At 36.6% G+C, this 15,810-nt stretch overlaps 5 protein-coding genes and 1 long non-coding RNA gene across 8 annotated transcripts; 3 read left to right on the top strand and 3 right to left on the bottom strand.

Moving 5' to 3' along the window:
- Positions 1–32: 32 nt before the first annotated feature.
- Positions 33–1,131, top strand: LOC129790986 (peptidyl-prolyl cis-trans isomerase E). The gene is made up of 2 exons (XM_055828844.1): positions 33–706; positions 770–1,131. The coding sequence occupies exons 1-2, from the start codon at positions 107–109 to the stop codon at positions 1,076–1,078; spliced, it is 909 nt and encodes a 302-aa protein (XP_055684819.1). The 5' UTR covers positions 33–106; the 3' UTR covers positions 1,079–1,131.
- Positions 1,097–1,832, bottom strand: LOC129790989 (putative SERF-like protein). Its single transcript, XM_055828848.1, has 3 exons — positions 1,674–1,832; positions 1,429–1,537; positions 1,097–1,354 (listed from the first exon to the last, which is right to left on the bottom strand). The coding sequence occupies exons 1-3, from the start codon at positions 1,678–1,680 to the stop codon at positions 1,282–1,284; spliced, it is 189 nt and encodes a 62-aa protein (XP_055684823.1). The 5' UTR covers positions 1,681–1,832; the 3' UTR covers positions 1,097–1,281.
- A 1,109-nt stretch (positions 1,833–2,941) lies between these two features.
- Positions 2,942–5,063, bottom strand: LOC129790988 (E3 ubiquitin-protein ligase PPP1R11-like). Its single transcript, XM_055828846.1, has 2 exons — positions 4,867–5,063; positions 2,942–3,363 (listed from the first exon to the last, which is right to left on the bottom strand). The coding sequence occupies exons 1-2, from the start codon at positions 4,951–4,953 to the stop codon at positions 3,010–3,012; spliced, it is 441 nt and encodes a 146-aa protein (XP_055684821.1). The 5' UTR covers positions 4,954–5,063; the 3' UTR covers positions 2,942–3,009.
- On the bottom strand, positions 3,473–4,870 carry LOC129790984 (succinate--hydroxymethylglutarate CoA-transferase). The gene has a single exon (XM_055828843.1). The coding sequence runs from the start codon at positions 4,790–4,792 to the stop codon at positions 3,488–3,490; it is 1,305 nt and encodes a 434-aa protein (XP_055684818.1). The 5' UTR covers positions 4,793–4,870; the 3' UTR covers positions 3,473–3,487.
- Positions 5,064–5,336: 273 nt separating the features above from the next.
- On the top strand, positions 5,337–7,194 carry LOC129790987 (5'-deoxynucleotidase HDDC2). The gene is made up of 3 exons (XM_055828845.1): positions 5,337–5,593; positions 5,754–6,047; positions 6,120–7,194. Exons 1-3 carry the CDS (start codon positions 5,402–5,404, stop codon positions 6,354–6,356), a joined length of 723 nt encoding a protein of 240 aa, XP_055684820.1. The 5' UTR covers positions 5,337–5,401; the 3' UTR covers positions 6,357–7,194.
- Positions 7,195–9,851: 2,657 nt separating this feature from the next.
- On the top strand, positions 9,852–14,175 carry LOC129790983 (uncharacterized). Of its 3 annotated transcripts, none has more exons than XR_008750652.1 (7): positions 9,852–10,403; positions 10,528–10,594; positions 10,745–11,377; positions 11,440–11,565; positions 11,969–12,031; positions 12,133–12,193; positions 14,057–14,175. It is a non-coding gene; the product is annotated as an uncharacterized LOC129790983 (long non-coding RNA). The 3 variants fall into 3 exon arrangements; XR_008750650.1 differs by having other exon boundaries at positions 10,741–11,377; XR_008750651.1 differs by having other exon boundaries at positions 9,852–10,594.
- Positions 14,176–15,810: the final 1,635 nt, after the last annotated feature.

Here is a 15,810-nt window from a genome sequence, read left to right as displayed (position 1 = left end):
ATGTTTTCTCGTGTTCACCATAGCGCGGCGCTTTCGTCGTTTTTATTTGAGGTTATGTTTATGTGAAAACGAAAAGAAAACATTGCTTTTGTTTATTTGTGTGAAAATGAGTGAAAAAAGGACAATTTATGTGGGAGGATTGGCAGAGGAAGTGACTGAGAAGCTCCTGAATGATGCTTTTATACCTTTTGGTGATTTAGTGGACATCCAAGTGCCCATTGACTATGAATCTCAGAAACACCGGGGTTTTGCCTTCATTGAGTACGAGAGTCCGGAAGATGCGGCTGCTGCCATAGACAATATGAATGATTCCGAGCTATATGGGCGAACAATTCGGGTAAATCTGGCCAAGCCACAGAGGATAAAGGAGGGTAGCAATAGACCCGTGTGGGCAGAAGACAGCTGGCTCATTAAACACGCAGGAGCGACACTGAAGAACAAGGAGGATGCTGCTGAGGGAACTGTGGCAGAAGGAGTGACAACAGAGGAAGAGCCAAAGGAAGTTAAAACAACCGAAAGCAGGAATCCCCAAGTTTACTTTGACATCCGGATTGGAAATAGCGATGCTGGGCGGATAATAATGCTCCTGAGGGCGGATGTTGTGCCAAAGACTGCAGAAAATTTCCGGGCACTGTGTACAGGAGAGCAGGGATTTGGCTATGCGGGAAGCATTTTTCATCGTGTTATCCCGGATTTCATGTGCCAGGTAAAAAAAAAAATACTTTTTTTTTGAACTTCTGAACTTCCTGACCACAAAACTCTTCCACAGGGTGGTGACTTTACAAACAAAAACGGCACAGGGGGCAAATCGATCTATGGCAGGAAGTTTGCAGATGAGAACTTTGATTTGAAGCACACAGGCTTTGGAACATTGAGCATGGCCAATTCCGGACCCAATACCAATGGCTCCCAGTTCTTCCTGTGCACCACAAAGACAGACTGGCTCAATGGGAAGCACGTTGTATTTGGGCATGTAATCAGTGGTGCGGATGTTTTGAGGAAAATCGAAAAGTGTGGCACAAAGAGTGGAACACCAACGCAAAAGATTTCCATCGTAGCGTGCGGAGAACTAAAGTGAGATCTTCCCAAAAAATTATTTTTCCGGTAATAAAATCCATTTTATTCACACCATTTCTCGCTCTGTCGGCATCTGCGTTTAGGTGTTCCGTTTACGTGCGTGGGTGTGGAAAATCTGCGAAAAGCTGGTTATGCGTTTGCTCAATATATAGTTGTAATGCCTCCGGGGAGATAGACTTTGTGGGCACCGTGACCCCATTTTATTTATCTACTCCCCGATGCTTGTCCCTGTGCAGCTTCCTTCTTCTTTTGCTTCTCTCGCATCACGTCAGCATCCCTGCAAACAGACTACGTTTCAATTGTGACGGAAGTGCCCGGCGATTCCGGGAAGCATGAAGACGGAAGTCTCACCTCTGTTTTCGTTGCTCCAACGACAAACCACTTTCGTCCTTTTTACCTTTTTGCTTGTCAGCCTGCTTTTTGAGATTCTTGGCACGGGCCAAATCACGCTGATTTCCACCTAAAGAAGTTTTTATCAATTTTGGGGCCTCTTATCACGGGGACTTTGCCATTTTGTCATTCATCATAATATCACAAAAACGCAATTTCCCCCAATTCCCACCCACTATTTACGCATAAACAAATCAAATACTCACGCGTCATGGTATCCTGTAGGTGCAAAAGGTACTTTAGAGCAGTTCACGTGATGTTTTGGGCACCAAAAATGGCTTTTTCTTCAAAGAAAATACAAGAATTTGCAGAAGAAACTTGTGGAAATGAAGCAATGGCGATGTGTCCCAAAAAGGGCATCAAACACTGAAATTTTTTATTAGAATGTCCCACAAGGTACTGCATTTGCACCGATTTTGATAAAATTTGAACTCAACGAACTTTTTTTTACTCTTAAAAAAAATACGATTTTCTTTGTTTTTCCGCCAAGTTTTTTTCCACAAAACACATTTTTGAGGCTCCTGGAGCACTTCCGGGTGCTCCAGGGCCCCCGGGAAGACGCTCAGTGCGGAATTTGGGGCCCGCGGAAATTTTGACGGTTGAACTTAAAAATTTGAAATTTTGACGGTTGGGGATTTTACACGCACTTTTTTTCCCGGAAATGGATTTTCGCGAACTTTTCAAACCAATGATGCCAATCGACGCGGCGTCGCTTCCTGGTCACAAAAAAACTGTTTTTGGCGGAAAATTCGGCGGAAAACACGAGAAAATTGCGAAAAAGTGAATGTGTGAGGGAGACAGTATCACTGACGAGCGAGTAAGAGAATCATGGTGAAATAGCATGTGTATCCCGTCTCATTTTCTCCTCGACCAACTATCAGCGCTGCCATGCGTCTGGCCCAAATAATAAAATTTGAGCTTTAACGAACTTTTTTTTTGTTTGTTACAAAAATACTATTTTCCTTATTTTTTTCCAAATTTTTGGGTACAAAACACATTTTTGCGGCTCCTGGGGCACTTACGGGTGCTCCGGAGTCCCCGGGGAGCTCCTCCGTGCGGAATTTAGGGCCCGCGGAAATTTTGACGGTTGGGGATTTTACACGACTCTCGTTTCCCAGAAATGGATTTTCGCGAACTTTTGGAATTTTTCATGCCAAAAATTCAAAAGCTTTTTCCTGGTCACAAAAAACCACTTCCGGCCGGAAAATTCGGCGGAAAACGCGAGAAAATTGCGAAAAAGTGAATGTGTGAGGGAGACGGATAGCGGTGAAATGCATCCATCTTATTTTCTCTTCAACAAAATGTACCAAAAAGGGCGCCAAATTCAAAAATTCGCAAAAATTACATTAAATTAAATTTTTATGGGGGCGCTACGAAGGGGGGCTCTGGGGGGAAAATGAATACGGCCATCTGAAACCGCCTGGTGTAAGTAGTCTCTGTAGCAAATTTCATCGCGATCGGACCAACGGATAAAAACATTTTAAAGGCATTTTATTTATGGAATCTAAAGTACAATAATTATTAAAAGGGCATAGGATCATTTTAACCGCGACTCGATGACTCTCCCGGAGGACCCCGTGAACCTCCCCCGGAATCACGGCTTGGTCCTGCGCCGTCTGCTTCATCAAACCCTTCTGGAGGTTTTGATCCATCATCATCTGCATCACCATCAGGTGGTATTCGCTTCTTTTTCCGCATCTCCACATGCCCGAAGCAATGCTCACATTCATCCTCATCCTCCGATGAACTCTCACCAAAATTCAGTGGTTTGTGGTAGACGCAGCAACATTTGGATTTCTTCTTGCCCATCCCCTCATTGTCCACTGTGTCTGAATTCCAGGAAACCTTCTTGTCGCTCTTGGGCTTGTGCAAACGAAGCCTGAGAACGGGAGCTTCCTAAAAAGGTAAATTGAAAGAAAATTTCTTTAATTTTTGAATTTTTCTTCAAAATTTTAATAAAATTTTGATGAAATTCTAACATATTTCAAAGAATTGCACAAATATGTAATTTGAAAAAGTTTTATTGTATAATTTTTTCTTTCATCAATTTCTCAACAACTTCCTGACTATACTCCAGGACTTCCTGCAGAACTTCCGCTGTGTGCTGACCTAGGATTGGAGGAGCTGTCCGGACGCTGTTGACTGCTTCACTGTAGCTAACAGGAGAACCCACAACTTTAACTGATCCAGCAGCTGGATGTGGGATGCTTTTGACTAACCCGATAGCCTTTACGTGTTCATCTTCAAAGACATCCCTGATGGAGTTAATGGGAGCCACGGGAAAAGGAGCATCCTTGAGGACCTCCATCCACTCGGATGTACTCTTCTTTTGGAAAATACCCTCCAGCAGTTCAATTAGTTCCTTCCTGTGTTCCACCCTATGTGTATTGGTGAGGAATTTGGGATTGCTGGATATTTCTGGGATTCCAAGGAACTTGCAAAGAGCTTCAAAGTGCGCATCACTCCCAGCACCAATCGTCACGTATCCTGAGGTTGTTTTAAAGGCTTGATAGGGAACAATTGAGGAATGCGATGTACCCCAGCGTTTTGCTTCCAAGCCGGCATTCAGGTAGTTACTGGCAACGTTAATGAGGCACGAGACTTGGGTTGAAAGGAGATCTACGTCTATCTTTTGACCCCTCCCAGTGTCCCTGCGAGCCAGGAGAGCTGCCAGAATTGCTCCATGAGCATACAACCCCGTTGCAATGTCCGTCATTGCAACTCCTACTTTAGCCGGAGGTCCATCTTGTGCTCCTGTTATGTGCAAAAGTCCTCCCATAGAGGCAGCAATAACATCATATCCTGGTCTCTTGGCGTAGGGACCGCGACTTCCGTAGCCGGTTATAGAGCAGTATATTAGTCGTTCATTAATCTTCCGGAGTGATTCGTAGTCCAATCCGAACTGCTTGAGTTTTCCGGGAACGTAATTCTCAACCAAGACATCGCATTTACGAGCTAAATCTTCGAGAATTGAACGCCCACGCTTCATATCAACACAAATACTCCGCTTATTGCGATTGCTGGCCATGAAGTAGACGGAATCTGTGCTGTTGGGCATAAATGGAGGTCCCCAGTGTCGTGACTCATCTCCAGATCCGGGTTTCTCCACCTTTATCACATCTGCTCCCAAATCTCCCAGGATCATGGTACAATAGGGACCTGCAATGATGCGCGTGAGGTCCAGTACACGGATTCCTCGGAGAGGAGCTCCAGCGGAAGCTGATGATGTGTTCTCGATTCCATCTGACCTTGTGGCATTTGATGAGAATTTCCGCAAATATCTCGCGAATTTCTCAGTGATTCGACACTTCTGCACGGTCAGCATGTTCTTTGCAAACTTATTTGACGGAATAGCGCCCCAAAAATGTCCCAAAAGTCTCCACAAAATGTTCTTTTTACCTCAATTCCGTTGGCTGGTCGTGCTATCACTTCGGTGGTTGTGATTGTGGCTGCACTCTCCATACTCGAGCTGGGTGATGTTGCCATCAAGCACACACACAAACAATTTGATTTTCACAAAAATTTTCACGAAAAACAACCCTTTTTTTATCGCTTCTGGAATGAAAAATCTTTCACTACACTGAAGTTTCAGAAGAAAAATGACGTTTACATTGACTTTTGAATGGAGCCGTTGGTATTTGGAAAAAATAGAAAAATTCTAGAAAGGTCTAGAAAAGTATTAATATGTTTTGTCTTATTAGCGGCCTTAAGAAAATTATTAGTTTTACTTCTTTTAAGTACTAAAGTCTCAAAGTTCCTTAAAAATATAAAAAATAGGTAAAATATTTTGGAAAAAAGTACACTGATAGAAATAAAATTGTGTTCTGACACTGTTTATTCTTCTTCTTCTTTGACTTCATTTGCACTGTCAAGTTGGTACGTCAATATTTTGTTTCGGGCACTTTTTTGTTGTGTTGGTGTTTTGTGTCTCGCAATGCAGAGATTTTTGAGGTTATCGATCTCATGGATCAACATTAAACGGAATTTTCCAAGGAATCATCCTCGAGAATCCTCTGCATTGCAGTGTGTTGACTTCTCAAGGATACCCAAAATGGCTCAGAGTACAGTGGCTGGCGCCAGAAGCAAGGATTTGATAAAATTTCTGGAATTGGTGGGAAATTTAAAGGTAGGTGCTAAACATTTTTTTTTCTTTCAATGAGGAAATTAAAGAAAAGGTGTTTATTGGATGATTAGCGCAATTTTTCGGAACATTTGGTGTGAATTTCTTCTTTAATTACCCCTTTGATGATGTAGGTGTTTATTTTAAAATTTATTTATACATTCAGCATCTGAAGAGAACTGGATGGGTGCTGAGGAATGTTCAGGATTGCGAAACGGTGTCCGCACACATGTACAGAATGTCCATGGTCACGTTCCTTCTGGATGGCACGGAGGGACTTGACAGGATTAAGTGCATGGAATTGGCACTTGTGCATGATTTAGCAGAGTGCATAGTGGGTGACATAACACCCTACTGTGGAATCTCCAGGGAGGAGAAGAAGCAACGTGAGATGAAGGCCATGGAAGATATTACGAAGTTGATAAGCCCTCGAGGGGACCACATGATGGAACTTTTCCATGTAAGGAAATATCTACAAGAAAAGAAAATTTCTTTTTGCAATCTCTGTTTATTTTATTGAAAATCTCCTTAGGAGTATGAGGAGAGCACCAGCCCCGAATCCCGATTTATCAAGGATCTCGATCGCCTGGATATGGTGTTGCAGGCATTTGAGTATGAGAAAAGGGATAACTGTGTGGGGAAGCACAAAGAGTTCATAGACTCTGTCCACGGGAAGAATCTTCATCCTCTCGTTGGGGGTATGATTGATGAGATCAAGGCCCAACGGGAGGCTATGATGAAGAAGGACGAAAACACCGAATCCAGTTGATTATTCAATCGACATTCCCATTAGGAAAAATTATACTGATACACCGTTTATTTATTTATTAGAGGAGGTTTTACGGGTTTTTAGGCGTTTTCCTTTTAATGTTTAATGTAGGGTGATCATTCAATGTTTCCACGAAGAAAAGTATTATGGTGAAAATACTTTGAATAACATGGAAATTAACTTATATAGCTAATTAAAGAAAATTATTGTTTTAAGCAATGTTTCTAGAACAGAACATTGATGTTAATTAGTAAACTGATAGTCACACAGAGCACAAAAACAGAGAGTTGTGGAGAGACGATTGCAGGACAAAAGGGAAAGGTTCGCGACAAATTGACCAAAAGAACAAGAGACGACAACATTGTACTGCATACATTGTAGCATAAAATCTACATTATTATACATGTTATAATGGGCGCTATGAGTGGGTGGCAGAGAAGTAATGTTGTACATTTCCTTACAGCGACATAAGAACATTCATCTTTGTTCAATTGTTCACAACTTTTTCTAGCAAATCCTGCTTTTATTAGGTTAATAAAAAGTGAATAAACAAACACATTATATTTTACATAGATACAGGATGGATAGGAAAATATGGATTATTTTTAATAGCTTATAAAATTTTATTTAGTGCAATATTTAAAAAAACTTAAAAAGTGTGTTTCATAGTGTCAAAAATTCAAGTTTACATAAAAAGCAATTTGTAAAATTTTAAAATATGGTTTTATGGAATTCTGGTAATTTTTAAGAATAGTTTGTTTTTCAAAATTCATTCAAAAAAATGATTTTAATATTAAATAAAAAAAAATATCTTCAAATTCTTGAGTCAAGATTACAAGATTTTGTTTCAATATTGACTTCAGAATCAAAATCAGTCTCGAAAACTATTTTAAGTGTATCCTTATTTGCCAGTTTTAGCAAATCTAGTTAGTTGAACTTTTACCCCTTTAGAGACCACTTTCTGATAGTATATCAATATAAAATCATCTAAGAAAAAAAACTGTTAGAATCGTTAGAATTGACTTGTCCTAAACGTTCTAAATGAAACGAAACAATTTGTTAGTGATTGTTTTATTCTACGCACACCAACATGGTTATAATAAAGTGTCATAAAAATATTAGTTTAACCCTTTCAGGTCCATTGGGTTATACGTTGACCCAAAGGCTCAATTTTGAAAATATTTTATTTTGTATAGTTATTTTATGAATATTGAGTCCAAATTAGAACAAGACTATGTCTTTACAATCCCTGATCATTTTATGACCACAAAAGGACATCCCCAAGGACTCACAAGATCAGGAAGGACGAAAAACCGAAAATTTTTGAGTTGGGATTTTCTTTCAAAAATGCCTTATTTGAGCTCAAAGAAACCCATAAAAATTATTTTTAGTTCAATCAGCTCGCTAGATTTATCGTAGACCTGAAAGGGTTTAAAGATGAGTTTAATTTATTAAAATCGCACAATAATGATTTTAGTTCAATTTTAATTTCAATTGAATAATTTTTTTTAGTCAAATCGATTTATCGAAATAAGATTTAACCGCTTATGACAGCCTCAATCCGGGTGTCAAGACTGCACTGGCTAGGTCATGTCCATAGAATGCCGGCCGAAAAAATGCCCAAGAAGCTACTGAACCTAAACCTGATGGGGCCAGGTGTGAGAGGCAGACCCAGTAAGGAATTGGAAGACGTAGTGGCTCAGGATCTTGAGAGATTGGGCGTTGCTGATCTGGGTCGGAGGTTGGCGAGGGACAGCTAAGGATGAAGAGCGCTTTCAGAACAAAATTTTAAATTTTCAAGGATTGCTTGGTCCTGAATGCAATACACTTTCTTTAAAAAAATTGCAAACTCACATTTTATTTATGGAATAATTAACAGAATAAATAATTTTCTAATAATTAATGTACCTTGATGCGATTACAGAAATCATCATTAAATATTCAAAAAAAAAAAAAAACAAGAAAAATCATTCATCAAAGTGAAAAAAAAAGTATCGATCACCTTACACGAATAGATGGACGAAGAGAATTGTAAGATAAATGAATAAAACGCACGTTAGGGAATAGAAGACGATGTATAGATATTCCAATTATTATTTATTTGTAATAAAATGTAGTCTGAACGCAACATGATGAAAATATACCGAATATAATGTAGGTAGAACAATGTGGAACTGTGTTAGCTTAGCCATGAGATTTTCTGATGTTTATATTGATGGTTGGAGGATGATGGGAGGAAGGATGAAGCATTTTAATTAAAGCCCATCGATTGTCTCAAGCAGAGTACCAGCAATTCTGCAAAACAGCCGAGGCGTGTATGGTATCTGCTGAAGATGGAGTCCATAAGAGAGTGTCAAGATTGAGCAGAAATACCATAAATAAGACCTGACAAATGCCATTTTCTGCCATCTCTCTCCCTGGGCATGAGGTAAAGAGACATAAGAAAAAAAAATATCAATTAACTTTCCACTTTATGGTGTGTGCTTCTTGATGATTTCGCACATCAAACGATGTGAGTTGATTGAGGTGCAAAAGTGTATATATTGGAAGTGAGCGCGAGTTGTGTCCGATTCCAATGATGCCTTTTACCCATAAACAGAGGGAGCGATGCTTTGGTTGGCGAAGAAGGCAACTTCTTGTTGGGTATGATCAACAAGAGTTGTTACATAATCGGCTGCCTCACTTTATCACAAAACCCAAAGCAATGGACGGAAAATATCGCGCTCTCTGAGGCTTGTATACCAATTGAGATGTCCAATTCACATTGTCGGTGTCATAAATCATTAGCTATCCACTCAATTGACTACACACGATAGATTTTCAAGCTTCTTGTGATTTCTTACCATGGTTGGCATGATGAGTGAAATAGATGAGGATTATTTCCTTTCTTGGAAATTCAAGTAAAACTCGTTACATTTCCAGAACGGTTATTTGTCCATTTTTCTTGTATACTCTTGTATCATTTCTGTACAATGTTTGAATTTGGCGCTGAGATGTGACATTGTCATTCAACTGTCAATTAATGACAGTTAATTTTTACATATGTCAAAATTTAAGACATGACGACATTTCAAAGGATGAAACTGTGACTAACTTGGGGAATATTTTTCTTAAATGCTATTTTGACATTTAGAAATTTTATTTTCGTCTTTCATCAGGTGCTAAATAAATTTGAAAATATTTTTTAAAGAAATAAATTGTCTATTCATTGCACCACAATACATTGATAAAATATTTCTTATTAAACTTGAACTGAATTAGTAAAGCTTTAAATGTTTGAAGAATATAAGAAAACTGAGCCCAAGAAGGTACATTTTTGGAACTTTGTTCTCTATCATTAAGGAACAGGAAAATTCCCCACAAAATTCATCTTTTGCGCCATTTTCAAAAGAAAACGTATCAAAGAATCTTTCTTTAATCAATTCTGCCGCCATAGAGAAATAAATGTGAGTTCACACAAATGATGGCAAGCACTAATTAAATCAATTTCCCGCTACCGCAGAGTTTGATGCCGTGAAACATGACATATGATTTGTAGTGGACATGTTGTATGACATTCATATGACTTGTCTGATGTGTAAATTTTATGCAAAAATATATAATTTGGAGGGGAAATTTTATGTTTCTGAGTTATTTTAAGAGTCCAGAAATTGGTTTTAGGTGTTTTTTCTAGTTTTCTAACGAAAAATTGCTCATTTTTTGCAATCGGATGTTAGAGATATCTCATATGACTTACGTATAACGTATCATAAGACTTTTGTATGACATGTCTTACGTATATTTTATGGATTTTATCAATTTTATGCAAAAATTTATGTTTTAGAGAAGAAATTCTATTTTTTTGACCTTTGTATGAGACTTTTTGATGCGTTTACATAGTTTTTCTCGTTTTCTGAAAGAAAATTTGGAAAAATAAAAATTAATTGCAAAATTATTGTTTCCGCCAAATTTCTGCGCGGCGCTAGTGTTTTTGGAAAAAAATGTGCAAAAATGGTGGAATGCTGACGCTGTGAAGAAAATACACAATTTTCGGTGGAAAATGGCAATGTAAGTATGTTTTTCCTCTTTTATCTTGTGCATAATAATTAGTAGAATGATTGTGTGGTGGAGGATAAACTGATAATCAAAAATATTTTCATGAAAATCCTAATATTTTTTCTCTTCTTTTCAGGTTATGTTTTCTCTTCTTGCCGGACTTGAATCAACACCAAAGTATTCCGGAAAATACTAAATATCATGTAAGTTTTACAAAGCAGACTTTTCCCTGACTTTTTAGGCTTTTTATTGAATTTTTTTTAAACAAATAATTTTTTTTGTAATGAAAAATTCATTTTTTCTCTTTTTGGGTGATGCGTAATGCCGTACATGAATCTCAATCCGACAGCAAGGCAACGACATCAGTTGTGCATAATCTTCTGTTGAGGTGAAAAAGGAAGATGTTGGAGCTGCTGCGGTGCAGCAACCGGAAGCAGCTGTTAAGGAGAATGGTGTACAAAAGCAGAAAGGTCAAGAGCAAAAGCCGGAGGCAACAGGAGCAGCAAGTTGAGGAAGGTGGAGAACCCAATAAGGTGAAGGAAGCTGCTCTGGAGGCAATTGAAACGCCTTCTATGCCTGAAAAGCAGGAAGAGAAGAAGCCAGAATCGACTGTTATTGGTAACGACAATTGAGGAGAACCTTTAGCAATTGGGTATGCAGCAAACAATTCTGGACAGGCAGAATTCTCTGAGCACAATTTTTGTCAACTACTTCAAGGCGACTCTCTACCATCGTGTAAGAGGTGTCACCTTTCGACGTGTCCTGGCAGAGCAGGGCTTCGACATGACAAAGTTGCAGAACATCTGACGGAAGGAGAAACTCGGTGATATTAAAGATGTCATTGTGGAGCTGCGGGAACTCAAGGAGGATGACAAGGAGTTAACGGATCTCCTTGATTGTCATTTTGATCCGGAGTAGCAGCCAATTAGATCAGTGGAAGACAAACAAGAGACGCTTCCAGAGCAGACTAACTTCGAGGATTTTACGTAAGTTTCTATGAAAGATTTTTTTTTAGAGAAAAAGTAATTTTTTCTTTGGCTTTTTACAGCGAGGAAGCAAAAATCGTCATTAAAAAGGGCAACAATCATCAGGGTGGTCGCAATTAATGTGGAACCGCAATTAATGTGCCGTGCCGGGTGATAAACACTGAAAGTAACGCGGAATGACAAAAAAGGTAAAGACATCTAATTTTATCAAAATTAGTAAAGAATATGATTGAGTTAAGAAGGGGTATAGGAAATTGATTTGTTTGGAATTAGAAAATCTAATTCAGCTTCTATTGGATACCTCCTCTTAAGCTTGTTTTATAAAAAATTGTTGATTAAAAAAATCGTGAATTTCAGGGAGTTTTTTCCTTAATATTTGTCTAGAAATTCGATGCTTAAAAAATAACTTATGCAAAATTCTATCCTAAAATTTCTTTAGCTGCAATTCTACGTATTTTTACTATCTTTGTGATTCCTCTTATTTCACTTTTCTTAAGTTACTTTAAACTCATTTTACGATGATAAAATAAATCTCCATTAATGATTATGACTTGAACGAATAAATTCTTTTTACATTTTCTTTTTTTTTAGATTTAATGAGCAAATATCTGGAAAGCCAGCCACCTAGATTAGGAAAACTTACGAGAAAGTAAGGTAAAGTCTAATAAACTTAAGTTCTGTGTTATTTTCATAATGTTTTGCAATTGAAATATTTTTTCCCTTATTTAATTCTTTTTTTTTATTTTATATTTTAGGATGTCTGCCTAGACAGAGTCAGCAGCGTATACTGCAAAAAAAAACCTTCCAAAAGCCAAGGTAAGATTCATAATTTGATCTATTACACATCCATAAATTACTGTTTTTTAAAAGTATTTATAAAAAAAACTGAAAAGTCTGTCGTACATTAAAAAAAGAAAAAAAATCTTTTACTCGGTCTATAGCATTCGTTAAGCGTTTCAAAATCAATTTGCAAAAAATATAATTCTTTATTGTACCAACAGGAAAAGTAATTAGTTTTCCTAAGAATGAGGTATATTCTGATATAAATCTTCTTTTCTTAAAATTTGACAGTTGTAAGATTTTTAATATTCTGGGAAGAATCTCATAAGATTTTGACATTTTATTTATTTCTTTAATCGGGATTTTGAAGAAAAATTATTTTTCTAACGCATTTGATAGATCTTTCTGAATGTTTTCTAAAAGAACAAATTCTAAGTTTTTTTTTTCTTTTATAGAATTACAATAGAACGATTTAAGAACACCTTCTGTAAAAATCTTAAACAACTTTAAAATTGTTAGGATAGAAATGAAATTTTTATCAGAATTGATGCAAATGACATAAATTTTCTTAAGAAAAACTTATGATTTATTAAGTTTTCTTTAGCAACAGTTATTATTTTTTTAATTTTCTTAAGAACTCCTCAAGTTTTCTTTAAGAAAAAATTAAGATTGGCATGGATTCAAAAAGGACCGAAAATGCATTTTTCCCATTGAGATAGAAAGAACTCATCTGAGACAGAGTTATAGCTCATCAAATCTACAAGATGATCATTAAGAATAAGTAAATCATAACGCGTTCAGTTATAAGAGTTGGTGTCCCACAACGTGTAGAAGTTTGTTTATGCGTTGTAATGCGATTTTTGAGCAGTATTAGTAGGTAAAGTTGATTTTTTTGTGAAATTAAGCAATTTGATAGATAAAAATGGTCATATCTCAAGTTCTACAAGACCTACAGAAATTTCGTGACTTGTTTTGGAAAGGTATTAAAATAAGCTATGATTTAATATATATTTCGATACCTTTTCAAGGTCACCCCCAAGGACACAAAATGGCGGATTTTTGTTTTACCAAAACAGTTTTTGGCATTTTTTGACCTTAAGGAATGGTTCTGGAAACTTCTAATATTCTAGAAAGTTGTAGAGAAATAAAAAGCCTTTAATTTGATACCAAATTGAGCAAAATCGGACCGATCGTTCAAGAGATATGGCTCTTAGAACTTTTGAAAATACAAGAATTTTTCAAATGGCTATATCTTCTAAACGGTGTCATAGATTTTTTTTTATTTTCGGAGTGGTGGTATATTTTAAGTCAGGCTAGAACATATCAAAATTTGAAGATATTGGTGAATTTGGGTTTTTTTTTAAAAATAACTTTTTAAATTTTTGAAAAGATATTTTTTCTCAATCAGTATAACTATTATATACAATTTAGGATGTTTGATCACTCACTATTACTAATTTTTATAAACTAAAAAAGGTCATTTCTGAAATTTAATGTTTTTTTTATTTTTTGTATTTTTTTAATTAAAAAAAAGTTTTAATTTTTACACAAATCTCTCATTCTTAATAGATATTGTAGTGCATTACTAAAAGAAATTCATTAAATTAAGAGTAGCGAACAAAAAACGCAATTAACCATTTTACCCCAGGATTTTTGGAACTGGAAAATGTCGAAGGGTTTGGAAAATGGCCTGAAAAAGCATTTTTCCGTTGAGACAGAGAAAAATCGTCTGAGACAAAGTTGTAGCCCGGAAAATTTGCTATAAGATAGTCGTCACGGGAAATCTCAAATATTTCCACGGAACTCAGGAAAAATTATCTCCCAAAAATTCACCGTTTTACCCCAGGTTCCCATATTATGTTCAATTTTTTATATAAAAATTTTATTATTTTGTTATAGGCTGCTCGAGAACGGCGCCCCCCAGTACCCCCCCCAGTGGAGGAGGAGGACGCAGAATACGTGGAGTACGCTGAGGAGTGTGGAGCCGTGTGGATAAATAAAAAAAAAGTGAAAAAAAAGAAAATCTTTTATTTAACATATTGTATGACTATCATACAACATGTAGTATAAATTGTCAATCAACACGTTATAAAACCATCATACAACATGTTATATGTCTGTCAATTAACATGTTGTATGACTATCATTAGACACGTTAATTGACATTTGCGTGTCGTGTCTAATTACAATCATACAACATGTCCATTGACAATTGTACAACAGTTAATATAACAGTTTAATGACATATTGATTGACATTCATACTACGTATTGTATGACAGTCATACAAAATGTTGTAACCGGAAGTCAAACAAACCTATAAACATGTTGTAAGAAAGTCATATGACGCACATGCAAAATTGTCTAATGTTGTCATATAACAGTCATATGACAAATCATATGAGATTCTGTGACGGAAGCAATGTAAATGTCTCTGAAAAAGTTGTACTTTGTCAGGTAGACAAAAATCAAACATGTCCGATATTTGTCCAGTAACATACCCAACATGTCGTATGACAAATATTAACGATATCATATGACATGCGGTAGCGGGTTGTTGCCTTTTCACTCGATTCATATCGCGGGCTTTTCAGCACTATATAAACCCGGTTTCCAAATGAATTATTCAATTTTGCACTTCTTACGCCTGAATTATAACGAAGATTTAATTTAATTTTTTTTATTGCTCCACAACAAATCACTTTGCCATCTGATATTTCCGGGGATCATATAGGCGCCATAAATTGCCGTGCAAAATATATTAACGAAAAAAAAACAGGTGAGATAAATGAAATCTCTCAATTGGGTGCATTTTATGTGCAAATTAGTTTGAAAAAAAAAAAAAAAGATATTGAGGAACAAATTAATGTATATCGATTCATGAGCTGTGAGGCAGGGAATGTATTAAAAAAGCTTGTTGGTTAATTGGTTGAATGAATATGCTGATGGATGAAATACAATAAATCACAATTAATGCGTCAATTTGAAATTAAAATATTCACAGTGCTCTTTTTTTTCTTGCACAACAACCTTTTACAAATTGCAAAGTGAAAGCATGCTAATAATGCCATTTGCCTCAGACGCCGCTGAACTCGATTTGTCTGGCGGAGATGGAGATCCCACTATGTGGAGTCATTTATCATTTTGGATGCAATGGCTGTGGTGGTACAGAGAACTTGCTGTATGGAGGAGATATAAATTGCTGAGACGAGTGTTAATCACTTAATAAGGCAATGTGCAATGGAAATAAATCAGTGTTTTCTTTCTATGGCCAACTTCTTGGCCATTTCTAGCTTTTAGTTTTCTCAAAATGGTCTTGATTACTTTTCTTCTTCTTCTCTGCCACTGATACTCCTCTCAACTATTTCAATAAATCGATTGTCATCAATTTCTTCATCTCTGGGAATCAATTTATTATATATTTTATCATTACATTAAACAGAGTTGAAATGAGGTCTGATTTTTTTTATTTATAGATAATTTCGGGCTGACTTTTGTAAATCAACGATCGGTTAAGCCGTTTAGGCATGCAAAGCTGGACAGGATTAACGTGTATCAACAGCCCAACGACTAATAGATAAAAAAAACGCGAAATTCTTTATTATAGATTGGACTGGGGAAAAAGAAATATCAATGCAGTGGAGACGCATGGTG

The sequence above is a fragment of the Lutzomyia longipalpis genome, chromosome 2, assembly GCF_024334085.1.
Source record: "Lutzomyia longipalpis isolate SR_M1_2022 chromosome 2, ASM2433408v1".
In the NCBI taxonomy this organism is placed as follows: Eukaryota; Metazoa; Arthropoda; class Insecta; order Diptera; family Psychodidae; genus Lutzomyia; species Lutzomyia longipalpis.
Note: the sequence above shows the minus strand (reverse complement) of the source record. Positions and strands in the feature narration are given on the sequence as shown.